The sequence below is a fragment of the Argentina anserina genome, chromosome 6, assembly GCF_933775445.1.
Source record: "Argentina anserina chromosome 6, drPotAnse1.1, whole genome shotgun sequence".
Taxonomy (NCBI): domain Eukaryota; kingdom Viridiplantae; phylum Streptophyta; class Magnoliopsida; order Rosales; family Rosaceae; genus Argentina; species Argentina anserina.
In genome coordinates, this window is record NC_065877.1 from 6,946,036 (window position 1) to 6,972,137 (window position 26,102).

Below are 26,102 nucleotides of genomic sequence, written 5' to 3' on the forward strand. Positions count from 1 at the left end.
GTTTTATGTACTGGTGAATAGAACCAAGATTCAGCCTGAGATGAACTTATATGATTTGGAAAGTGACAGTAAAGTAAACCAATTACAGCTTGAAACTCTTCGCAAACAATAGTTAGTGAAAGGATGTTGATATCGTTTACTAATTCCGATCAACTGTAGGAAGATAATGTAGAATCCGTAACAATACTTCTCACCAATGTAATCTGACGTGAACACACAACAGCTTTCTAGTTACTAGTTTTCCCATCTCCAACTTTTTCTCAGAGTTAAATGGTAAGGAATGAGAATGGTGAATGTTTTAGTTGTGTACAGCCTTTCACGGGAAAAAAATATGGATCTTTTACTACTCGTAAACCACAAAATAACAATAATAATAATGAGGAAACACAAAACAAAAAGTGAGGAAAAAGATACATTTTAGAAAAAGTGAGGAAAAACAAAACCAAAATTACAAGAAATGTATATGGTTGATAAGTTTGCGAACATGGAGACATGTTCTGTGTACCCGGAACACTACGTGACACTATTATATAGTGTACTCATCTAATCATATGACTCAATAGTGTGATAAACATGAGAAATTTTTCAGTACTCCCGGAGAATCACGTGAGATATCAAGTGGTCCTCTCTTCCAATCACCATTTGACACTCAAGATTTAATAAAAAAATCATATTTAAGTCATTTTATCAAAGACTATTTTGGGTTTCTTTCTAAAATCCTACACCATACACTTTTTTAATACTCTAAACTCTAAAACCCTATACCATAAATCCTACACTCTAACACCCTATACTTTAAACTCTAAATCCTAAACTCTAAATCAAAAATTCTAGTTCAAAATCATCAATATCCATGAATGTTATTTCACAAATAATAAAAATATGTAATATTATAATTTTGGTGTAATAAATTCACATGTCAAAATATAACAAGTGAGAAAGACCAGTAGACATTACCACGTGGTTCTCCGGAAGGATTGAAATTTTTTTCGATAAACATGCACGCGGTGAAAGGGGAAAAATTATTTAAATATAATTAACCAATCAAACAAATACAGTAAAAAATAGACTAATAACATTAAAAGAGTATGTGATGGGCTCACCCATAACCTAGGCATCTTCTGATATGGACACCTATCAGTTTCTCAAGACACATCTCCATTTCCTCTCCTCTATGTATTAGAACTGTAGCAGACATCTCTAGTTTGTCTTGTTCTAAGTTGTTTTGAATAGCCTTAGTGGTCTTTATAATGTAAGTTTTTCCTTTCATATGGGTATGAATCAAATGAACCAGTTTTAGCCTTCTTCTCTCCTCTCTAACTCGAATACTCTATCATTGGTATCAAGAGTCTTTCACGATGAGAGGCCTGCAAAATCCAACGTTATCGTTACCCATGTCCGGCGCGTTGGTTGACCCACCCATACCTCCACCCAACTCCACCACCCAAACTCCCATAGACCCACCACCAACACCGTCGCTAGAAAGCCTTCACCACCAAACTTGTGAGATCCGCGCTACAATAGCACAAATGCTAATTTCATAGATTCTCAAGCTGCGTTGCACACAAACTGACGAACCAGATGGCCTCCATGTTCAGTCAGTTCCAAAGAGTCACTCCGCCGCCACTCACCGGTACCCCTCCCTTTACCTTTGGACACTTCACACCCACCACCCCTGACCTGGCTACTGCAGACAAGGTCTGGGACTCTATGGGCCTCGCCAACCCGTTTCCAACCGGCTTTAGCTCCAACATCCCGCCGGGTTCACGAGCCGACGTTACTTTTTCCACCATTGCAGCCCCCTCCGCAGCTTCCCCTTCCGCCACACCTAATCAAACCTTCGATAACTCTTCCTACCGATCACCCAAAATAGAGCTGCCACGTTTTTACGGCGGCGATGCAGTAGGTTGGATTTCAATGGCTGACTGGTACCTCCGTACGACTCATGTTCCTATACATGAGCGAGTCTCTCTGGTTGCAGCCCACTTCGGACCTGGCCCGTCGTTGTGGTTGAACTACCTAGAGCAACACCATCCTAATATCACTTGGGATAATTCCGTTGACATGTTTTTGGAGAAATTTAGTTCAGGCAGTCCGTCAAATTTCAAGGTCGAGCTATCGCACCTCCAGCAGCGTGCTTCGGCGGACGAGTATTTTGATGACTTCACCAAATTGGCTTGTTGAGTTCCCGACTGGTCGGATGCGGATCTGTGGCCAGTTTTTTGTGGTGGGCTTAAGCCGGAGTTCCGCCACGATGTGCTAGCGTTGGGACCGCGGTCTCTCTCCCACGCTCATCAGCTTGCTCGCCGATACGAAACTAAGCTCAAGGATAAACGTTTCGGCAGTGGTCGAAGTTTTAAGCCGTCGACGTGGTTCACATCCACCACACCACCCAGTGGTCCCTCCTCTAGCTCAACCTCCTACTCCTCCACGCAAAACACCCAGCCCACCCAGCCCCCAAATTTGAAAATTGTCCCCACTCTAAAACAAAATACTCCAACTCACACGACCGTTCGTCAGTGGTCCCCAACCGAGCAAAAAGAGTGTCATGCTCAGGGTCTGTGCTGGACCTGCCATGAGACTTACCATAGCCTCCATGTTTGTCAGAAACCCTTTATGGAAGTTTTGGAACCAACTACTACCCCTGTCATAGAGCCGGTGGAATTTCATGACACTTAGGCACATCTGGACGAGCCGGAGGACACCGACACTCCATTTCATCTTCATGCTATTACCACGTCAGTTTGACGGACCTTATGCGCTTAGACGACATGATTCATGATACTCTAATTCTGGTGTTTATTGATTGTGGGTCAGCTTCGAATTTTCTTAATCCCCATATGGCTGCCAAACTCCAACTACCAATTGACACCACAATAACGAACATATTTGTGTCCGCCTCGGATCACAACCTCCGGCCATCGAGTATTTTTAGGGGTGTGACTGTATTTATGCAAGCTTACTCCTTCTCTAGCGACTTTCTTCTTCTTCCGGTAGAGGACTATGATTTAGTGTTGGGAGCTCCGTGGTTAAGTACTCTCGGCTTCATTGGATGGAATTTTGTCAAGAAGTTAATGATCTTTTATGTGAATGGGAAATTATATACTTTACAGGGACACAACACCGGCAAGTTACGTGATGGAGCTGGGTTATTTACTTTGGTCAACGAGGCACAGATTGACTCCTTCTCCCCTACCAATTTACCTGACCTGAACCCCCTATTGGGCCTCCCCGACTGTATGCTTCAGTTGTTAAGAGCCTATGATGCGTTATTTCAAGCTCCCACAGAATTACCTCCACACAGGGCCATTGAGCATCAAATTAACCTATTTCCCAATGCAAGCCCCGTCCGGGTTAGCCCGTATCGCTATGCTCATGCTCAAAAGGCAGAGCTCGAGGCCCAAGTGAATGAGATGCTTTGGACTGGTATCATTTGTCTAAGCACGAGTCTGTATTCCTCATCGGTTATCCTTGTGAAAAAAAAAAGATAAGTCGTGGCGGTTTTGTGTTGACTACCAACGACTTAATGAGGTCGGAATCAAAGATCGGTTTCTCTTTCCGGTTGTTGATCAACTTTTGGATGAGCTTCACAGTGCCACAAATTTTACAAACTCGACCTCCGATTCGGGTATCACCAAATTCACATGAGGAAAGAGGACATTCCCAAGACAGCATTTCGAACTCACAATGGTAACTACGAGTTCTTGGTTATGGCATTTGGTCTCACAAACGCGCCCTCTACGTTCCAAGCTCTAATGAACCACCTTTTTCACCACTTACTCTGTAAGTCCGTACTTGTGTTTTTTGATGACATACTTATTGTTAGTCCGGACTTACCCTTTCATGTGAATCATGTGCTTGAAATTTTGAGTACAAACAGGTTGTACGTGAAACTCTCCAGGTGTGCTATAGCACAAACAAAGGTGGAGTATCTAGGTCATGTGGTCTCTAGCAAAGGGGTGGAAATGGATCCGGCAAAGGTCCAAGCAATTGTGGATTGGCCCCAACCCAAAACCCTCAAGGAACTCAGGGGATTTCTCGGCTTAGCCGGATACTATAGGAGGTTTGTCCGTTCATTTAGTTTAATTGTGCAACCTTTGTATGTTATGTTGCGCAAGGATAACTTCAACTGGACACCAAAATCGAAAGTGGTTTTCACAAGCTTGAAGAGTGCCATCACGTCAGCCCATGTTTTGGCTCTACCAGATTTCAACAAACCCTTTGTCAATGAGACAAATGCAAGTGCTTCTGGGATCAGCGTTGTTCTTCTTTAAGACCAACACCCCGTGGCCTTTCTCAATAAGTTCCTCTCCCCGAAGCATCAAGCTCAATCGGCGTATGAACGTGAGATGTTTGTTATTTTGTTCTCTATTGAGAAGTGGCGGCCTTATTTGATTGGTAACTCATTCAAGATTCTCATCGACCACAAACCATTGAAACACATCATGGACCAGAGAGTTAGCACTCCAACGCAGCACAAGTGGGTCGCAAAGTTAATGGGATATAATTATACAATTGAGTATAAGTAAGGTCGTTCCAACACAGTTCCACATTTGTTATCTCGCCAGCAAGAATTTATGGCCATTACGTCGGTCATAGCACCGTTCTTTGATTCCATCCAACAATTGGATATGGTGTGTTCCCGTGATCCAGCAGCACATCAATTGGTCCACGCCTTGCGCTCTGACTCCCATCCTAAGCATTTTGAGTTGCGTCAGGGGCGCCTCTTTCATAAGGGAAAGATTTTTGTTCCAGCTTCGTCGGATTGGCGTGCAAAGATTCTATTTGAGTTTCACAATTCTCTCCAAACCGGCCACTCCGGCTACTTGCGCACTCTCACGAGGCTCCGTTGTAACTTCTCTTGGACAGGTGTGAGGAAAGATGTAAAGCAATATGTTGCTTCATGTGATGTGTGCAACGCCAAATGTATGAGGCCATACACCCTCCTGGCCTCTTACAACCCTTACCAGTCCCCTCTCAGCAGTGGACAAATATTTCCATGGACTTTGTGGAGGGCCTGCCTGCCTCCAATGGATTTAATGCCTTGATGTAGTGGTTGATCGCCTCTCCAAGTACGCCCATTTTATCCCGGTCTCCCATCCATTTATTGCAGCTACCATTGTCGACACCTTCATGAGGAATGTGTTTTGCCTCCATGGCATGCATCGGCATATTGTAAGTGATAGAGACCAAATATTTGTGTCCAATTTTTGGGTGACATTCTTTAAGCTGCAAGGTACAACTCTTTGTCATAGCTCTATTTATCACCCTCAGAATGATGGGAAATCTGAGGTTGTGAATCGATCATTAGAGCAGTATCTTCGGTGTTTTATCATGGACAAACCTTCTAAGTGGTCGAACTTGTTGCACTGGGTTGAGTGGTGGATCAATACATCGTACCATGCTTCAATCAAAATGTCTGAGTTTTAGGCACTGTATGCATATCCTCCACCCTCTGTTGTATTTGACTTACCTAGAACAACTCAAGTGGCTGCGGTGGACAAGGAACTTCGCAGAACAACTGCGCACCACTCTTCAGGAGTCACAGAACAGAATGAAACAACTTGCCAATAAGAAAAGGACTGAGCGTGAGTTTCATGAAGGGGAGTGGGTTTTTCTGAAGCAACAGCCATACCGGCAAAAATCTCTCATCCAACGCCAGTCCAACAAATTGACACCACGCTATTTTGGGTCATTCAAGATATTGCAGTGCATCGGCACAGTGGCATATAAACTGGAGTTGATGGGCTCACCCACAACCTAGGCATCTTCTGATATGGACACTTATCAGTTACTCAAGATTCATCTACATTTCCTCTCCTCTCTGTATTACAGCTGTAGCAGCCAGCTCTAGCTTGTCTTGTTCTAAGTTGTTTTGAATAACCTTAGTGGCCTTTATATTGTAAGAGCGTCTGCTGGTTGGTTTTCCTTTCAGAGGGGTATGAATGAAATGAACCAGTTTTAGCCTTCTTCTCTCCTTCTCTAACTCGAATACTCTATTAGTACGCCACGTAGACTATGTACCAGGTACATATAATAATTTTTCATGAATTATGAAGCCATGATTCTCTCAAATCAAACTTAAAAGGGAAAAACTGATTAACATTTGAAATTTTCAAAACAGGGGAAACACCATCCATTTGATGGAAACCATTTTGAATTAAACTATGTGTCCTACCTTTTAAGTGTAGAAGGGATTCCAAGGGACTCGCATGATCAAAAATGTCACAACACTGATTCATTGGTTTCAACCTACTATTCCTATCTTGTTCATCCTTCTGAACTGATTTGCAATCCCACTACCCTCTATCCAACACGTGAAACCAACAATCACTGCTCAATAAAACCCTTTAGGTTCTTCAACCACAACAAATACTCTCTAAAGTCTTTGTTCCTCATATACTCCTCCAAGAACTTGGTTATGCTTGACTTAATCCCTCGAACCTCCAGATATTTCAGGAAGGCCTTCTGGAAGCTCTTATCTAAATCACTGTAGCAAAAACAAATATATAAAACACACATCATATCAGCATGAACAAACTGAATAACATCATACATAAGATAACGAAACAACAATCATTTCCGCCAAAACCTTACCCCAAAATTAGGCCCTTCATATTCAGTCCGCTTTGATCCCTCTGATTCCTCCGGCTGCCTGATCAACAAGCTAGCAATGCATATCTCATCATAAAAGGCAGTGATCCTAAACTCCAGCTCCTTCCCATTTCCTTTCGATACACTCACAACCATCGGAATCCCCGTGTCTTCATTCTCCTCCTCCTCTTCGTCCTCGGCGGCAGAAACATTAGGAACATCAACCGCCACTTTGATGATCTCTCCATCAAATTTTCTTCTGAGCATTATGGTCTGCTCTCCAGCCAGGGGCAGAAGTAAGTGGCGGGCTGGTAGGGCTATAGCCCATCCGAAATTTTAGCTAAAATACCCCCAACTATATGTATATTATCTATATCAGCCCTGCAGCCCAGAAAAAAAAAATTTATTCCTAACCTCAACTCTTATTCCGCCGACTTCCTCAGTTGTGTGATGTGGGTCAGTGGACATGCTTGCCAAGGTTGGAGTTCATCACTAGTCTGATGATATCCTGAACAGCATGTCAGTTTCTATCTCTCTCTTTGTTATTATTGCAATTTGTGTTATAGTTTGTTGTTTTGCTTTGTACATATGCTCTGTAATTAGATCCTCTTGAGTCTTGAACTGATTACATCACTGTGTATACTTTGTAGTCTACAGGGGACTCTTAATTGGTAATTGGAAATTATATTTATGTCTTACCTTGAATGATGGGTCTTCAAAAAGAGCAGCATCAGTTGGCAACATTAGTAGATCTTCATCTCTTTTTTCCTTGATATCCTGAACAAAACAACAATAATAAGAAAAAGAAAAACCAGTAATCAGCCCGCATCTCCATTTAACCTCCTGTTGGGAGCAATGTCAAAAATTAACTAATTAAGTGTATGTTCATATTTCAAACCTTGAAGTACGAATTATCAAATTTTAACCATTGAGCTGTGCAAGATTGTCCTCCTGGTGCGCCTGGCCATCTTTCTGTTATGCAAAATAGTGATAGTTAACTTGCTGGTTAAAGAATCGAAATTATTGTTCTTATTATCAGCTACATATGCTTGTTAGTTGTTAGTTGTTAGTGTACTTCTGAATTAAAAGCAATGTTAATTAGTTGTTAGTTGTTAGTGTACTTCTGAATTCCAACTTCTGTGAAGGAATGTTAATTAGTTCAGCATTAAGAAACCAAATAATTAATGGAAGGTAATTGACCACTTTAAGCATTTCCATTACCTGTACAATATCATGGTACTGCCTTGCAATGTTATTGAAGACCTAGTTTTGTGCAAAAAGACCATCTATTATATATCCTCCTAAACAGAATATGGCTGTTATCAGTCTGCAGGAACAAAAAATTATGTACTTGTTTCATCCGTTGTAGTATTCAGTCAATTTTCTATCGGCTGAATACAGATCTTCCTTCAAAGCTGCTTCCTCCCCTTCCAGCTCCTCAATTATTAACTTTACCCTGATATACTCACCAGGAAAAGAGAAACACACTATAGATCACCTTCTCAAAAAAAAAACCACACACACACACACAATAGATCACACAGTAACATGATGAAATAGGACAGTAGTGCAGAAAATTATATATATTTGATTATTCTCCCAAAGAATGGGTCTATAGATGCATCAAAAGGTACAAGTATAATCACAGACTCTTGACACACACACAATTATAGTCAGATTGATTAGTGCTTCTAAAAGATGATGGGGCTAATGATCTAGCAGAAAATGACATCTTAACTACTTTCTTGACATATTGGACACCTCATCTTAAGCCACGAAACGTTTTCTGATATAATTCTCTAATTGCGATTATTAATGTCAGCTACTAGCACATGACAATGTTGTTAAGAGCGAAAGGAAATAAATATTTTGAAGGCACAAAAGCACTCATTTTGTAGAACTCAGCATATGACGTAATGTTGTGTGCATATAATTCTAATTTGGGCAAGCTTTGTACTCGTGTGCATATAATTCTAATATTGATACATTCATACATATATTATTATAGGTATTGACGTATTGTCTTATTGAGCATAATGACGGATAACAAAGAGCCGAAACGGTTGAAAAATCTTCTTTCATGGTTTGTGAGGGATCAAAGTAGTGGGAGTGGAAGTGGGAGAAATGAGATTAGAAGTGAGGTTGAGAGTAGAAATGAAAATGTTGGTTCAGACTCTAATATTCTTTTAGAGTCTTCTCCATCTAGTCCACTAGAAGAGTCTCCATATGTTCCATTAGAAGAGGATCATAATGATAGAATTGGGGAGCAAACCAATATTGATTTCACTTCTCTTCAACGTGACCCAGGATTAAGACAACCAATAGGCTAATATCCTTTCAAATTCCGTGATAATGTTCGGAGAGCTTATATTGTCTTAGGACCATATCAACCATACTTAAGTAGTTATCCATCTTCTTGGGATGGAGGGCAGGGTCGAAGATTTTGTCACAAATGGTTTAAAGATTGGTCGTGGCTTGAGTATTCTGTAGAGGTGGACAAAGCATTTTGTTTTCCTTGTTTCCTATTTGATAGTTATCCATCCCACCATCCGGCATTCACTACGGTGGGTTTAATAGTTGGAAGAATGTGAATTCAAAGAAGTCAGGTCTTCTTAAGCATGTGGGAGCCCTCAGTTCTCCACATAATGCTTGTATGCGCCAATGAGAATCTCTAAGAAACCTGTCTAAGCACATTAAGAGTGTGATTAGTACTCAATCAGCACAAGAAAAATTAGATAATCGACTTCGGCTTGTTGCTGCTATAGAGAGTGCAAGGTTGTTGGCACATCAAGGATGTGCTTTTAGAGGTCATGATGAGAGTAGTAATTCATCAAATGGTGGAAATTTCACTGCTGTACAAAATGCTTTTGGGATGATGAATTTAGAAGTAAAAAGAGTCTTGGATAATGCCCCTGGTAATGCCAAGTATACCTCTCCACTTATTCAAAAACAAATCATAAATATACTTGGTAACAAAGTTAGGACCAAGATTTGTGATGAAGTGGGAACTTCCAAATTTTGTATACTTGTTGATGAAGCTGTTGATGTATCTAATAGGGAGCAAATGGCTATCATTCTTTGCTTTGTTGATTGTCATGGGTTTATTAGAGAACGATTTTCCAAGGTTATTTGTGTTGGAGACACTTGTTCTCAAACTTTGAAAAATGAGATATCCAAGGTGCTTGCTCAATATGATCTTCAAGTAGAAAATATGAGGGGTCAAGGATATGATGGTGCTAGTAACATGCGAGGTCAGTTTAATGGTTTACAAGATTTGTTTAGAGAAGAATGTAAATATGCATATTATGTGCACTGTTTTGCTCATCGCTTAAAATTGGCTTTGATTGCCTCATCTAGAGGAGTGCATGATGTTTGGCAATTCTTTTCTTCTCTAAATGTGATTGTGAATTTTGTTGACTCTTCTGTAAAACGTCATTTAGCGTTAAGAGTTATTAGAGAAGAGGAAATTGCAGATTTAGTGGTTGCAGGTAAACTTGAAACTGGTATAGGGGCTAATCAGACTACTACTTTGCAACGGGCAGGGGCTACTCGTTGGGGTTCACATTTTCACTCTATTTCAAGTTTGATAAAAAATTTTGGAGCCACCCAGAAAACTCTTGCAGATTTGGTAATTAATGGACTTCCCAAAATACAAGGAGAAGCAAAGAGTGTAGGTAAAGCTATGAAGAAATTTGATTTTGTGTTTTGCTTGTTTTTGATGCATGATATCATGAAGATTACTGATTTTCTTTGTCAGTCATTGCAAAAAAAGGCCATGGACATCTTAAGTGCTCTAAGAGTTCTTTCTATTGTAAAACAAAAGCTTCAAGCCATGAGAGATAATGGTTGGGATGATTTGATTTTGAGAATAACATCATTTTGTTGTGAGCATAATATCATTGTTCCAGATTTGTGTACTCCTTACAAGAAAGGTACAGAACGAGCTTGTCCAGAGGATATTACAAAAGAACATTATTATCGGATCAATATACTTAATGCTCTGATAGATGTTCAATTGGCAGAGTTGGAGAGTAGATTCCCAGATCAGTCGTTGGAGATCCTTACTCTTAGTTCTACATTTGATCCGCATGATAATTTTCAGGCATTCAAGCCTGAAGATGTTTGCTCTCTTGCTTTGAGATTTTACCCTATGGATTTTTCTACAGGTGATATGCTTGCTCTAGAGATCGAGTGTGGATTTTTTCTATCAGATGTTCAGAGTGATCTAAGATTTGCAAATACAACTTCTATATCTGATTTATGTCGGCGGTTAGTTGAATCAAGAAAATTGGATTTTTTTTCCAATTCTTTATAGATTGATATGTCTTGTATTAACTCTGCCAGTATCTACAGCAACTACCGAGAGAGCATTTTCATCTATGAATATTTTAAAAACTAGACTTCGAAATAGGATGGAATATGACTTTCTTGATGATTTGATGGTTCTCTACATTGAGAAAGAGTTTGTTGATAGTGTTCACAATGATGATGTAATTGAGGAGTTTACAAAGTTAAGACCTCGGAGGGTATCATTCGGTTAGTTTTTATATTATGATTGTTGTCATTTTAAATTTACAGGGTTTTAGTTTTATGTCTCTCCTGTTGTATTTTTGAATTTAAATATTAAAGGCGTGAGGATGAGCCTCCTACTAGGTTCCAAACCTCAAACAAAAATTTGTATGCATAAAAGTAGTCATACTCATCTTGAATTCCTAGTTCCGCCCATGTCTCCAGCAATATCTACTATCTCAAAAGGAAACCCATCTGCAACCTCACCTACTTAGTATGTGCCACATCACACAAAACCCATTACTCAATTACTAACTGGGCCAAAATTTGATTCACTAAAAACCCATTTCACAATGTAAAAAAGATGGCAACTTTAACATAAATGCAAACCCATTAACCAATTAACTGAACATTTAAACATCAATTCATTGAAAACCCAATGATTGCTAACAAAGACAGCTTAGTTAAATTTGGGGAAAGGCTGAAATTAGTTACTGCCTGATGAGTTTGAATGCCCTCTTCAGCGAGCTTGATTTCAGACTCGAGAACTCCGATGGCAGTGTCGTCAATGGAGCAGAGCATTGGGGGGGGGGGGGGGGTAATCTGAGTGGTGAAATTGGGGACGGTGGATATTGAACGGTGGAATGTTCTGGCAGATCTGACGGTGCGGAGGGCGAAGGAGAATAAGGAGCAGGATGGCCTGCGAAGAATCGACGAGAACAAAGCCATTTTTAGGGTTTAAGGACGAGTGAGCTGCGTTCTGAGCTCTCTGCTTCGGGGTTTTAGGGAGGCAAAGCCAGTGTTATTGGGCCTGTGGTTTTACAACTAGGCCCAACAGAAACTATTGGGAATAAACGTAAAAAAATATAACTAAGCGCATATCAAGAGGACTGATTAAATGCATAACAAGTGATTAAGGAGCATGTCTCTTAATCCAGATCCAGAGGGGAAAAAAAACAGAGAGGATGCCTTGGTAACCAACGCCACCTAAACCCAGCAACCTCAGTGTGTGGTTTAAAATCAATTTGTCTTCGTGTTCTCTGTTCTTCTAGAAATATTTACCGCTTAAATAATCGATTAGGAAATTTGTGAAAATATAGTGACAACATTGGCGAGAAAAAAAATATTGGAAATTTAGTCTTCAAAAAGGGACAAAATACAGGAAAATGTAAAAACTTGATCATTATGACTGAAATTAAACTTGCTGCGAGTGCGAGAAGCACCAAAGAAGAACCCGGCCTCAACTCTTCATCGATCAATCATCATCAATATGAGTACTTCTCTCTACTGTCTCTAGTCTCTACCTTTGGTTGTTATTATTCTTCAAATCGATCTGATTTTGAACTTCTTTCCGTAAGACTTCGGTATCCGAATCGTAGTGCACCCTTGATCCTCAAGGTACTTAGGGTATTTAGGCCCGAAGCTGGTGATCGAAAAATGGAAACATAAAATGTCACATGATAAATAATTAAATATAAAGCTAGAGTATCAGTTGGCATTACAACAGAGCTTCACTTACTCTCCGTAAATGTGGGTGAAATCTCCGTCTGGCTTCAGACGTATCCATTTTTTGTTTGAAGTATCAAGATTACTTTCATTGAGATATTGCCAGAATTTCTTCAGCTCCGTCCGCAATGTCTGCTTCTTCTCTATTGGAATGCCTCAGTGACAGTACCCTACAATTTTCCCTTCATCTTCATCAACAACAACATCAACTGTCACTCGAATGTTTCCCTCAATGAACTCTTTTCTGAGTCGACTCTTCCCAGCTTTTTGGTCATCTCTGAACCCTTTGCTTCCTGGACAGTGGAATTAAACAAAGTCAATACCCAATACTCATCACTGATCACCTCCCTACTTTGCAGCATAAAAACAAAAACAAAAAACAACAACAAAAAAATGGCACTCACGTGAATTTTATCGTCCACAATAGTTGTGATCTCAGAGTCGATATCTCTCATGAAACTACTCCATGCAGCACTCATTTTTGGAGATTGTTTCGTACCTTTAAATACAGAGCACTAATAAAAAGTTTCGGACATGAATCCGCGGTCAAAGGACCTTGCAGGACCGAGGTTCGGACGGCGATGGAAAACCGTGGTGGATGGCCGGCGAAATATGGACGACTACGAAGCCATCTTCAGGTGGTAGCTGTTATCTCTGTTTAACCAAAGATGGCTAAATATTAGGCTTTTCAACTTTGCTTGCGGACGACGTAACATAATTTTGGGCTTTATTTCTAGTCCTATTTGAATTGGAATTTGATTAAAACAAAGGACACACCGTGAAGCGGTGAGATTCATAAGATTACCCGAAAAGGAAAAGAGAACTGAGATATTGTAAGGAGTCAACTAATTGATTTAGTCCAATGCAATAGTTCCAGAATGACAATTTCCAAAATCTGATAATATAAACCCTAGTTCCATGCCTCATAGAATCCAATTCAGTTGAAGAAAATGGGCACAGGCTGACTTCCTAGATTTCACCATCCCACAATTCCTCAACGCTCCTATAGGGACCAAAAGTGTCATGAACAAATGAAGTCCCTCTTATCGGTCTAGCCTGCATGCATCAAAATATGCGACAATAACTCTTGAGTAATGTTTTAGTAGGAACTATATAGTGGTGCAATGTGTTTATTGGTCTTATTCGAGTTAAATATTATCAGATGTTGGCAAGACTTGTGATGGTGGGGACTCACTAGGGAGGTTATAAGACTGATACCAAAAAAAATACTTTGCCTGCTCAATCTCAGAAAGCTTGGTGAACAAGTCCTCTGTAATAGACCAGTCAAAGACGTCAATGTTCTGCTTTATCCATGCTTCATTACTACTCTTTGGAAGAACACTGTGACCAGCTTGCAGTCCCCATTGAAGAGAAACTTGTGCAGCAGTTTTGAGCAGTTTCTCTACCGCCATGTATAGGATTCTCAAGGACGTCACTTTTGATCCATGTTGTGCCAGGAAAACCAAGAGGTGAATATTATTAATAATAGGTATGGTATATTTCCCAGATGCATTGTTCTCCAAACTGGAGGATATTTATAGCAGTACATATTCACCTATAGCTATGTATGAATGAGAAATATAATAGTAGAGCTATGTATGAAATATAGATACTATAAGTCATACAATTACAACCACATTAATGCCGTAGAAATCTTGTCTGGTAGAGAGTCCAAATTTGCTGCTTCTAGTATTGTGTTGTTGTAGATTAGAACGGCTCACTTAACACTACCCCTCAAGTTGAAGAGTAGATGTCTCGCATACCCAACTTGTCTAGTGAGCTGTGGAATACTTTAGCAGAAACAGCTTTGGTCAGAATATCTGCGAGTTGATCTTCAGTGCGTACATGCGGCATGTTAATGATTGTTGCTTCCAACTTCTCCTTGATGAAATGTCGATCAACTTTAACATGTTTTGTTCTATCATATTAAATTGGATTGAGTGCTATGTCGATGGCTGCTTTGTTGTCACAATACAAATTCATAGGATTATTGGGTTTGAATCCTAACTCTTTCATCAAATGACAAAGCCACAACATTTCACATAGTCCATGAGCCATTCCTCTATACTCGGCTTCTGCACTAGATCTAGCAACTACATTTTGCTTCTTACTTCTCCATGTGACCAAGTTACCTCCCACAAAAGTAAAGTAACCAAAAGTAGACCTCCTATCAGTGATAGAATCAGCTCAATCTGCATCTGTGTATCCAACTATCTCTGTGTGATTATTCTTTGAAAACATGATCCCTTTACATGGATTAGCCTTCAAGTACCTCAAAATTATGTACACCGCATCCATGTGATCTTCACTTGGTGCATGCATAAATTGACTTACAATGCTTACAACATATGCAATATCAGGTCGGGTATGTGAGAGATAAATGAGCCTTCCAATTAACCTTTGATATCTCTCTTTGTTAGTAGGCACTTGCTCTAAATATTCTGCTAATTTGTGGTTTTGCTCCATAGGTGTATTTGCAGGTTTACATGCTAGCAAACTGGTCTCCATGAGTAAGTTAACCACATACTTTCTTTGAGATAGGGAAATGCCTTCACTTGATCTAGCCACCTCAATACCCAAGAAGTATTTCAATCATCCAAGATCTTTCATCTCAAAAACAAATGAAAGATGCTCTTGAAGTCTATTCACGTCCTCTGGGTCATTACCTGTCACAATCATATCATCCACATAAATGATAAATGTGGTAAGTTTATCTTTATAGCGCTTCAGAAACAATGTATGGTCAGAGTTACTTTGTTTGTAACCAAATTGTTTCATAGATTGACTGAATCTTCCAAACCACGCCCTCGGGGATTGGTTTAGTCCATAAAGAGACTTCTTCAACTTGCACATCATTCTTGCTTGTGAAAGTAGAGAATAGCCAGGAGGTATATCCATGTAGACTTATTCTTTGAGGTCCCCATGCAAGAAAACATTCTTTACATCAAACTGCTTTAGAGGCCAATCTAGGTTGGCTGTTAATTACAACAGTACTCGAACAGTATTCATCTTGGCTACTGGTGCAAATGTCTCTTGATAACAATGTCATATGTTTGGGTATATCCTTTAGCGACTAACCAAGCTTTGTATCTATCCAATGTAACATCAGCCGTGTACTTCAAGGTATAGGTCCATTTGTAACCGAGTGTTCTTTTGCTTGCTGGCTTTGGCACTAATTCTCATGTGTGATTCTTTTGCAAGGCTTCCATTTCCTCCTCCATAGCTTTGGTTCAGTTAGGATCCTCTAGAGCATCTTGTACTTTATTTGGAATGATTATAGTAGATAAATGAAGTACAAAAGACACATATGACTTAAATAACCTATGGGAGGACATGTAAGTGTTTATGGGATACTTGGCCTTGGTTTTAGGATCTAGCTCATACTGAGCCTTTGGTTGGCCACAAGTTTTTCAAAACGGCAATCTAGACACTTCCACAATGTTACTTGGTTCTATTTTAGAGTTGGGCTCATAAATATCATGAAGTTCAGACACAAGGTTAATAATGACCTCCGGATCATCCTCAGGGAGCACTGGTGTTGATGGGGTATTGGAAGGGGGAAAACAATCTCTCTCTGGTGATTCTGGAGTTGGTTGATCAGCTTCTAATATGGGTGACTGGGGTGACTGATTACTCATTTTAGCATCTCCATGTTCGATTCTTGTCACTGAAGTATCTTCATGTACTCGGTCAACCATGGGAAATGAGGGACCCAAGAAATCCCCTAAAGACTAATCTTCCTTAGTTTTACTCTCCCCATGAAGATGAGTATTCGGGGAAAAATATAGCTCACGTTCACAAAATGTAACATACATGGAAACATAGGAACATTTCGAAATGGGGTTATAACACCGGTAACCTTTATGAGTGGAAGCATAATTGATGAAGACATACTTTTCAGCACAAGCATCCAACTTAGTCCTCTAAGTGTGTTGGATATGCACATATGCTACACAACTAAAAATCTTTTGGGTCAAGGGCATGTGTAGGTGGTAAAGGCAAATAGCTTGCAAGAGCTTGAATTGGTGTTTTTGGTAGTGGAGAATTTTCTTTGGATGTGGACTGAAGGGCTTGTGTAGGTAGTCTATTTATGAGGTATGCAGTAGTGAGAATAGCATCACCCCATAAATATTCAAGCATATCAGCTCCAATCAACATGGAGTGAGCAACTTCAAGAATATGGCGATTCTTTCGTTCGGCCACACCATTTTACTGAGGGGTTCGAGGACAAGTGGTTTGATGAATAATGGCATGTGTAGCTAGATATTAGTGAAAGAAATGGCTTACATATTCTCCACCATTATCTATTTGATAAACTCTGATAGGCTTTTGAAACTGAGTTTGAATCATGGAATGAAAAGTCTGAAATATTGAAAAAAACTTCACTTTTATTTCGTATCAAGTAAATCCAACTCATTCGGGTGCAATTATCAACAAATAAGATAAACCATTTTATTTCTATGTGCATTGGTGGACTAGGCCCCCAAACATCATAATGAACAAGATCAAATGGAGCTACACTTTTAGTCTAGCTCAATGGATAGCTCACACGGTGACTTTTTTCTAAAATGCAAGTGTTGCATTTAAAGTCTAATGGCTTATGATGCTGAAGTAATAAAGAAAAAAGAATTTAGAGATAACCAAATGATGGATGTCCCAATCTCTTATGTCATAACTAGATTTGTTCTTCATCGGTTAATGTTTTCTTTTTTCTGAATCTGGTGCACTTCACTAACAAGATGATTACCGGCTAGCAGATGTCATCTCATGTAATATAATCCCCCTTTCTCAATACCCCGCCCAATGGTTTCCCCTGTTCGGATGTCCTGAAATATACAACACCAAGGGTAAAGAATCACACAACAATAAAGTTGTTTGATTATCTGTTTGACTGACAAGAGGTTATGAGACAAGGAAGGAACAAGTAATATTGTATCAAGGGTAATAGTGTCTAAAAGAGTAGGGCTGTAAGTCGGCTCGAGCCGCTCGTGTTCGACTCGTGTTCAGCTCGATTTTAGCCCGTTCGGCTCGAACTCGTAAAGCTAAATGAGCCAAGCTTGAGCTAAGCTTGAACAACAAGTATTCGGTTCGTTCGACTCGTTTAGCTCGAGCTCGTTAAAAGCTCGACTCGTTTATTAAGCTTGACTTAATAAATTTTATAATAGATATACATATATAGTATAATTTATATGAGAAATAATATTAAAAATGTATTATAAATAATAATTAAATAAAATATTAATCTTATTATACACTATATAATTAGTGTTTACTATGAGCCATAATTCGATCAGTCCATAAATTTTTCACCACCCCAAATGGTCAAATCCTAAAGAAACAAACAACTCTCATCGTCAATTCGTCATGGAGCCACAAGCGGTTCCCTTCTTTCTTAATTAAAAGAGATTTTATATGATGCTATGACATCAAATTTTGAATTTTATTTTGAATTTCTTGATTTTAAAATATTAATTTCAAATGATTCAAGCCGGCCCGAGCCTAGCTCTGGCTTTTCAAAGCCGAGCCGAGCTTGAACATGAAGGAAAAAAATCAAATTGTAGCCCGGATCGAACTCGATCGAATGAAAACGAGTCAAATATGAACAACTCAATACTCGGCTCGGCTCGGCCCATTTACACCCCTATGAAAGAGTGACAGATCCAGTACCAGTAATGAGATATGAATCTCCATTAGCTTTGGTTACGCCAGACCGGTGAACTGGAGTTAAATGGTGAATGTTGCTAAAGTTATTAGTCATATAGTCAATTGCACCAGAATCAATTATACACATATCTTTCCAATTAAATGCATAATTATCCAAGAGCAGAGAGCAAAATGTACCTGAAGTGGCCATGAAAGCGAAATTCTGGTTACTACAGTAATCACCATGAGCAGGTTTCTCAGAAATTGAATTCAAACTTAGGTCTAGTGGTGAGGCAACTTATAAGGAGGCTTGAGATTTGCCATTGGGCCGGTAGCTCTTTGTGATCTTATTTCCATGGGGCTGGAATGATTGTGCTTTCTCTCATACTGCTTTAGCTTGTGCTTCCTTCAAGGCAGCAATGTGACCATCCCACCAGTCTGGAAAGTCAATTATGTGGAAACAAGACTCCGTCATATGTCAGGTGGAATTGCAATGAGTGCATTTCATAGGCTTTGGAGGTGCCGTTTGGAAGATGATGTAGATAATGAAGGATGAGAGCTACGAACATGCAGTGGTTGGTATTGAGCAGTCATGGCAGATCCTTCGTGCTTGGTATCAAACATCATCTTTTGGAGTATGTTGTGCTCAACACTGACTTGAAAATAAGCCTCTTCTATGGAAGGTAATGGATTAGTGTTTAGAATATACTCCAAACTCCATCAAGGTGACGGTCTAACCTGGCTAAAAAGAAGTAGACACGGTGCTTGGTGACCCTATTTGCCATGTAGGTGATAGAATTTGCATCCTTGAGCCGGAGAGGATCCAATATGTCAAGCTCCTGCCATATTTTCTTCATATTGTTGTAATAGCCATGAAGGGGAGCTCCATTCTGTTTAGTTGAAACAGAAGCAATTTGAAGCTCATAATTTCTTGTATCATCTTGGGCTACTGAATAAGTAGTTTTGACAGCATCCCAAATTTCCTTAGCTATCTCCAAACTTTCATAATTTCAGCAGACATCCTTGCATGGAATTGAGGAGTCATGCTTGAACAATGTTGTCTTCTTCGACCCAAATTTCATAACCCTCCTCATCATCTATTTCAGATAGTGCTTTTTTCTTGCCGGTGAGATAGCCGAGTTTGCCTCAACCGGTGATGTTCAGCTTGCCATGTTTAGACCAAGAAATAAAGTTGGTGTTATCCAACTTGTCTGGAGTAATATGGCCATTATCGTTGGATGATGATTGCCCTTTATGAGAAAGAAGATTCTGAGTTGGTTGCTGAGGTGTGGGATGAATTGGTGGAAACTTCATTGAGAACCATAGCTTAGTAATTTTTTTTTTTTGCTTGGTACTAGAACAGATCAGGCCAAGCAGATTGGGCTTGGGCTCAGGTGAGTGGACTAGGTCAAATCTGTTGGCTATTAGTGCACCAGAATTACGTTTCCAGTAGAAATTCTCGTTCACCGGAAATTGGTCACCGACCTTGGTTTGATGGAACTGAGACATGTGGTTGATATGGCCTGAATTGACAGAGCTTTGATCAGAGGTCAACGGCGGCACGGTGAAGGTGCTGCGGTGGCGGCACGGTAATCCAGTCGATTGAGCAACATGTGAGGTTGACGAAGCTACGGTCTGATGAAGATTTTGCCTTCACAACAAATCTGAAATTTCAAGACACTGAAATTCCAAACTTTCTGGTATGGGTATAAAGAACAAACTTTGTTCTTCGTATTTTTTGAGTAAAAGGGTATAATCTGGGCTCTGTCAGAATAAAATTTGAGATCGGTTTTTGATCAGTTGATTTGGTTTCTGGAAAAAAAAAAAAAAGGGCTAACGCCAAAGAACAAATGTTGGTATTGTTTCTGGGTATGGTATGGGTACTGGGTAATAAGATGAAGAAACAAAGTTCCTATCTTGGGTATTGGTTTAAAGTTTATGGTACTGCTATTTTCTGGGTATTGGGTACGAAGATCTGATGAAGAATTTCAAAGTTCTTCACTTGGTATTTCTAGCAGCGGAATAAGGTTTTGGGTATCGGTCTCAAGAGCAGAATTGCTCTAATACCATATTAATAATAGGTATGGTATATTTCTCAGATGTATTCTTCTCCAAACTGGATGATATTTATACCAGTACATATTCACCTATAGCTATATATGAATGAGAAATATAATAATAGAGCTATGTATGAAACATAGAGACTGTAAGTCATACAATTACAACCACATTCATGTCCAAATTTGCTGCTTCTAGTACTGTGTTGTTGTAGATTGAAACAGCTCACTTAACAAATATCCCTGAAAAATCAATTCACAACTTTCAGCCAACTCAAAAGGCTAAGAAAAGTAAAAGATTGCCAATAAAACATAGGTAAATTAGGACACAGAAATTGCACTCCAACACTTCTATACTCACAGATACATGAACACCCTTGGATTTGCAGAATGAATGTAGCTTTGCCTGCTGCCATGAAGGATGGCACTCCACTTGGTTAACAGCAGGAGGAACGGAGGAACACATGCCACATCCAGCAAATCTGACAGCTTCTTTGTAGAGAATTGCTCACACCGGTAGCTCAAGCCTTACCTAAATCATAAAGAGATTTCACTGTGCTCCATGTGGCAGGGATATCTGGTTGTATAAGATTTTCGGGACAAATCTTTTGAACCCTTCTTCAACCATACTGGCCAATGCATCTTCATATTGTCATAAGTAAATTAGTTGCAGCCAAATAATGTCCACAAGATGGTATGACAAAATATCTTGATATATAGGGCAACATAGACAGGTTGATATGATGATGATGATGGTAACTATCTACAATTTGACATGATATCTAGATAGCGCAACATAGCCGGATGCTCAAGGACCTTCTTCTTTCCCAAGGGTGAATACGCCTGGATTAACATATACATCAACAACATCAGTACATCAGTAACTGTGGAGATTTGGATCACAAAATTGAAAACTGGTAACTAGTCATCTTTGTTTCTCAAAATATTTGATGTCATAATTATATGTTTACAACAAAACAAGATTTTTTTCAATATATAAGATCAAATAATTACTTCAGCCTACTCACAGTTAAGTGAATTCCTTTAGATTGACAGAAAGCATGTAGCTTAGGTTGTTGCCATTGAGGGTGCTGTTGGATAGGAGAGATCTCACATCTAAGAAGTGACAAAGAAAATAAAGCTTATAAGTGGGTGGATAATAACCAATTGTACTGAGGCCTTTTGTGATTAAAACCTAACACATGTGAGGTGGTTAAGTTGGGACAATATCTGTATAGTTGGTCCACAGGCCACGCTTGTCGCTGTTTAACATGGTATCAGAGCGGGTCCCTCTCCAGTCGCGCCTCCAATCTTTCGTGAGCCCGAGTTGGGTGCCACTTTGTCATGCCATCGGAGGATTTCCGATTGGATGGCCACTAAGTGTCGTTGGTTACTGGACCTTAGTTTCTTTCATCCCAGTATGTGGGATGTTAATCTGTCACGTGCAGACCTAAAAATTAGGTTGCACGTGAGGGGGCGTGTTAGAGAGAAGAGATCCCACATCTAAGAAGTGACAAAGAAAATAAAGCTTATAAGTGGGTGGATAATAACCAATTGTACTGAGGCCTTTTGTGATTAAAACCCAACACCTTTGAGGTGGTTAGTTGTTGGGACAATATCGGTACAGTTGGTCAACGGGCCACGCTTGTCGCTGTTTAACAGGTGCATCTCCACTTGATTAACAGCAGGTGGTAATGTGGTGTCCGTGCCACCTCTAACAGATCCCCGAGCTTCTTTGAAGAGAAATTGCTGACTCCAAAGTACCTCCATTGCTTTCCAAGTAGCAGGCATATTAGGCTGAGTAAGCTTTCCGTTTTTCATGCTGACTGGCCAGTGGATCTACCAAAAATTGAATCACATGTCAACAGAAAATAGGCACCGAGGGTACATCTATGGACATATGAACTGATTGAACTCTAAATACATGCACTAGTGCATGGTCTGAAACTCTTCAAATTTGTGTTCAGTGGTACACAGATGTGAAGCGTAAGAATGAAGAATCAATTTCTGAGTAAAATCTGCTTGGAACATTTTCAAAAGGGTAAAGCTTTAGATTTGGTTCACATACCAGATAAAGATCTAGATAGTCAAGTTGCAAGTCTTGCAGTGTTTTATTAAATGCTTTTGGCACATCTTCTGGTTCATGATCAGTACACCTGCACATCACCATAACCATCTTAACTCAGAAATTGAGATTCCAACAGCCACTTAAAGTTGAGAACTTCATTTCCTCAGAATAATGAAAACTTCCTATTATAAATTGGGAAACTAAATAAGCTAAGCAGAGATTCAAGTGAACTAAGTGGAAACAAACCAGAGTTTGGAAGTAATCCATAAATTCTTGCGCTTCACGATCCCATCATCAAACAGCTTCTTCAGAGCATCAGCAATCTACATACACCACAAAAGCACAAACTCTGCATAGTTAAACTTTCCCAGTAAAAATGAGTATTCATCGAAAATTCGAGAGAGTGGTGTCACCTCTTTCTCGTTGCCATACATTTGAGCACAATCAACATGACGATACCCAACCTGCAAACCATTCAGGCTATATGAACAACTCAACTCAATCCAGTGATTGGATTTGAAGGATGATGAGAGTAGGGCAAGGTACCTTAATGGCAGTGGTGAAGATGTCGAGGGTCAGATGAGGTTCTGTGCGGAATGTTCATAGGCCGATCGAGGGTAACTTGGCGCCTGTGTTCAGCACAAAATAACGAACTAGATTTGCCATTGTCTCTCACTCTGCCGTAATTTCCAACTAAACCAACCACGGTTCTAGGTTGGGTTCAGCTAAAGGCTGAAACTCTCATGGAAGATGCCCATATCTATAGTTTGGTTTTTTTTTTTCCTCGGAAGTTCCATGGTTTAACAATGGTTATGTGACATTGTAGACTACGTTGGAAGCAACTAAAATTAACCTAGTAATGTATGGCGTTTGTTTTTTCGATGAGAAGATGAAAATTACAAAGAGAAATTTCTACAAAAACCAGAAGCAAAAGGTAGGTGCCATATGATGTAATGTATGGAGGAAATGAAAACTTATGATCTTAAGTATATTGATGAGATCTGAACCTATCATATGAGCTAAAAACATTGTTCAGCAAAAGTGCCAATTCACCATTGTGCATTTAAGATCAATCTACAACCAAATAAGACTCGATGAAGGCACTAAGAGGAACCAAATGTTTCTATTAATCTGGCGTATGCTCACTATTCTCCATCCCAAAGTTCCTCAATGGTCTTGTAGAAACCGTGAGTCTTGTGGATGAATGCAGTACCTTTAAGCAGCCTCTCCTGCAATGAAAGACATAATATTTACAGCGTCAGATCACCAAAAGCATATAAATGATCATGGAGTTGCAGCTGAATTATGATTTTGGAACAGAATATGCAGATCGTCACCAAATTTGAAGCTTTCATGATAGAAATTGCATTTATAATTCATTATTTAAGCACCAAAGAAAACACACAAAAGATATTTCATAAGTGTACAATGGTAAGGCAACACAAACAGTAGATAAATTAACAGTGTGAAGAAAACAAAAGTATGGAACTGATGAATAGGCACTTGCCTGCTCAATTGCAGAAAATAAGGCAAACAAGTCATCAGGTATAGACCAATCAAAAATATTGAAATTTTCCTGAATCCTCTTCTGATTTGTACTCTTAGGCACTAAACTGTGACCCATTTGTAGCCCCCAACGAAGAACCACTTGTGCAGGAGTCTTGCCTAATTTGTCTGCCACCATATTCACAATAGAATGCTCAAGGATCTTTGTCCTTCCCAATGGTGCATATCCCTGCAATAAGATCATCATCAAATGTTGCATCAGAAGTCAGTAATTACTCTATGCTGAGTTTTGTAACCGCAGAACTGAAAAACTGGGGGGCATTTACAGATTTCCATGTCATCATAATTACACTAGATGTTGCTCACCATTGAGATATATACTGCGTAAACCATGAGAACAGAATATGACTTTAAATCGGAATACTCACAGTTAAGTGTATGCCCTTAGTTTTACAGAAAGAATGCAACTCAGCTTGCTGCCATTGAGGGTGCAACTCCACTTGATTAACCGCTGGAGGTATTGTTGCGACCTCCAAAAGATCTCCAAGTTTCTTTGCAGAAAAATTGCTGACTCCAATAGCCCTGGCCTTGCCTGAGTCATAGATTGCCTCCATTGCTTTCCATGTACCCGGTATATTAGGTGTGGTAAAGTTTTCAGGATCAGAACCAACTGAACCCTTTTTCATGCTGACTGGCCAATGCATCTACCAAATTTTTCATGACAATCATAGCAAGTAAACAACTACAAATCATCACATTACGAGCACCACGTACAGAACATACTCAATATCACCTTTTTTTCCATTTGACCTCCAACATTATGCAAAGATAATTAAACCGTAAATCAAAGAATCACTACTCTAGTCATATTTGTTTGTATAAATACAACAGTAGAACTTAAAACTTGTGAACATACAAGATATAGATCCAGATATTCAAGTTGCAAATCTTGCAAAGATTTATCAAATGCCTTCGGTACATCCTCTGGTTCATGATCGGTACACCTGCAACATAAATTAAACTCTAACTCAAAATCGCATATTGTTAAAAGCTAAATCTTCATCTCCCATAAAGTAAGTGACTTCAACAATAATCTGGCAAAAAAAAAATCCTAAGCAGAGGGTCAGCATTCTTACCAGAGTTTTGAAGTTATCCATAACTCCTCACGCTTCACTATCCCATCATTAGAGAGCTTCTTCAAAGCATCACCAATCTACAGAAGAAAAACCCAAACTGCTATCAAAGTTTTAAACCAATAGTAAATAAGATATTACAGGTAAAAAGTTACAGATTACAGTGTCCAAGTCTCCAAAAATCAATCTTTTTTTTTATGGATGACGTCAAGAATGACTGTTTGAAATTCTGGCGCCTACCTCCTTCTCATTGCCGTACATTCGGGCACAATCAATATGGCGATATCCCATCTGCCCATGAAAAGGTCAGCATTTCCCTATAGAATCTGGTATTGAAGGTTTCAGAGGTGAGAAAACAATGAGGAATACCTTGACTGCGGAGGTGAGGACGTCGCCGATAAGATGAGTATCGGAGCGGTAAGTGCCTAAGCCTACAGAAGGCATCTTGGCGCCGATGTTCAACTCAAAAAACCGAATTGTGTTCGCCATTCTCTGTCTGCCCTGTTTGGCTCTAAACAGCTGGTCGCCGCTTCAGATATTCCAATCCTGTTTCCTTCCGTGAAGAGACACTTGGCATTACACTACTGTTTTTTTGTTTTTTTATTATCTTCGGTGGTGCTACTTAGCAAACGTTATTCTCTATTGACACACCTCTCTTCTAGTGAAAGATGATGCTATCAAAGTATCAAACGCACAATCTTTACCAGTGTGTGAAACTGTAAATTGAGGTGCGTTACCCTTTTGAAAACAAAAGTATCACATGTTAACGTACTCGGATCCTTTCCTGAGCCGACACGTATCAGTTCTCATATCCAACGCTCTGAAAAAAATTTAGTTTTGCTTGTTCTCTTCCTTCACTCGGTTCTGCTCTCTGTAAACCCCATAAAGAGAAGCAGCTGCATGAGTCTTGCCCCTCCGACCTCCCCCTACTGCACCTTCTCAACTCTCAAAACGTCTCTGACTCCTCCCCCCCCCCCCCCTTCCCCTCCCCAAACACACTCCTCTGTCTCAAATTTACTTCACACGAGAGAGTTCTAGATCTTGACATCTTAATTAAACAAATTCATGTACGTTTTTGTTCACCAT

At 39.7% G+C, this 26,102-nt stretch overlaps 1 protein-coding gene and 2 pseudogenes across 1 annotated transcript; all 3 read right to left on the minus strand.

The window, feature by feature from the left end:
* Positions 1-6,158: 6,158 nt before the first annotated feature.
* LOC126800426 (uncharacterized protein At2g39795, mitochondrial-like) lies at positions 6,159-11,832 on the minus strand (annotated as a pseudogene).
* Positions 11,833-13,578: 1,746 nt separating this feature from the next.
* Positions 13,579-23,200, minus strand: LOC126800423 (NADPH-dependent aldo-keto reductase, chloroplastic-like; annotated as a pseudogene).
* Positions 23,201-23,342: 142 nt separating this feature from the next.
* On the minus strand, positions 23,343-25,557 carry LOC126800422 (NADPH-dependent aldo-keto reductase, chloroplastic-like). The gene is made up of 7 exons (XM_050527790.1): positions 25,386-25,557; positions 25,257-25,307; positions 25,020-25,096; positions 24,800-24,887; positions 24,312-24,587; positions 23,885-24,112; positions 23,343-23,606 (listed from the first exon to the last, which is right to left on the minus strand). Exons 1-7 carry the CDS (start codon positions 25,503-25,505, stop codon positions 23,523-23,525), a joined length of 924 nt encoding a protein of 307 aa, XP_050383747.1. The 5' UTR covers positions 25,506-25,557; the 3' UTR covers positions 23,343-23,522.
* Between the last annotated feature and the right edge of the window lie 545 nt (positions 25,558-26,102).

What these genes read in the sequence shown, in the direction of transcription:
- LOC126800422 (XM_050527790.1), bottom strand. Translation starts at nt 25,505, where the DNA reads ATGGCGAACACAATTCGGTTTTTTGAGTTGAACATCGGCGCCAAGATG. An exon ending in TGGATAACTTCAAAACTCTG is followed by an intron (nt 24,888 to 25,019) that starts GTAAGAATGCTG and finishes TTTATGTTGCAG; the next exon opens with GTGTACCGATCATGAACCAG. An exon ending in TATTTTCTGCAATTGAGCAG is followed by an intron (nt 23,607 to 23,884) that starts GCAAGTGCCTAT and finishes CTTTCATTGCAG; the next exon opens with GAGAGGCTGCTTAAAGGTAC.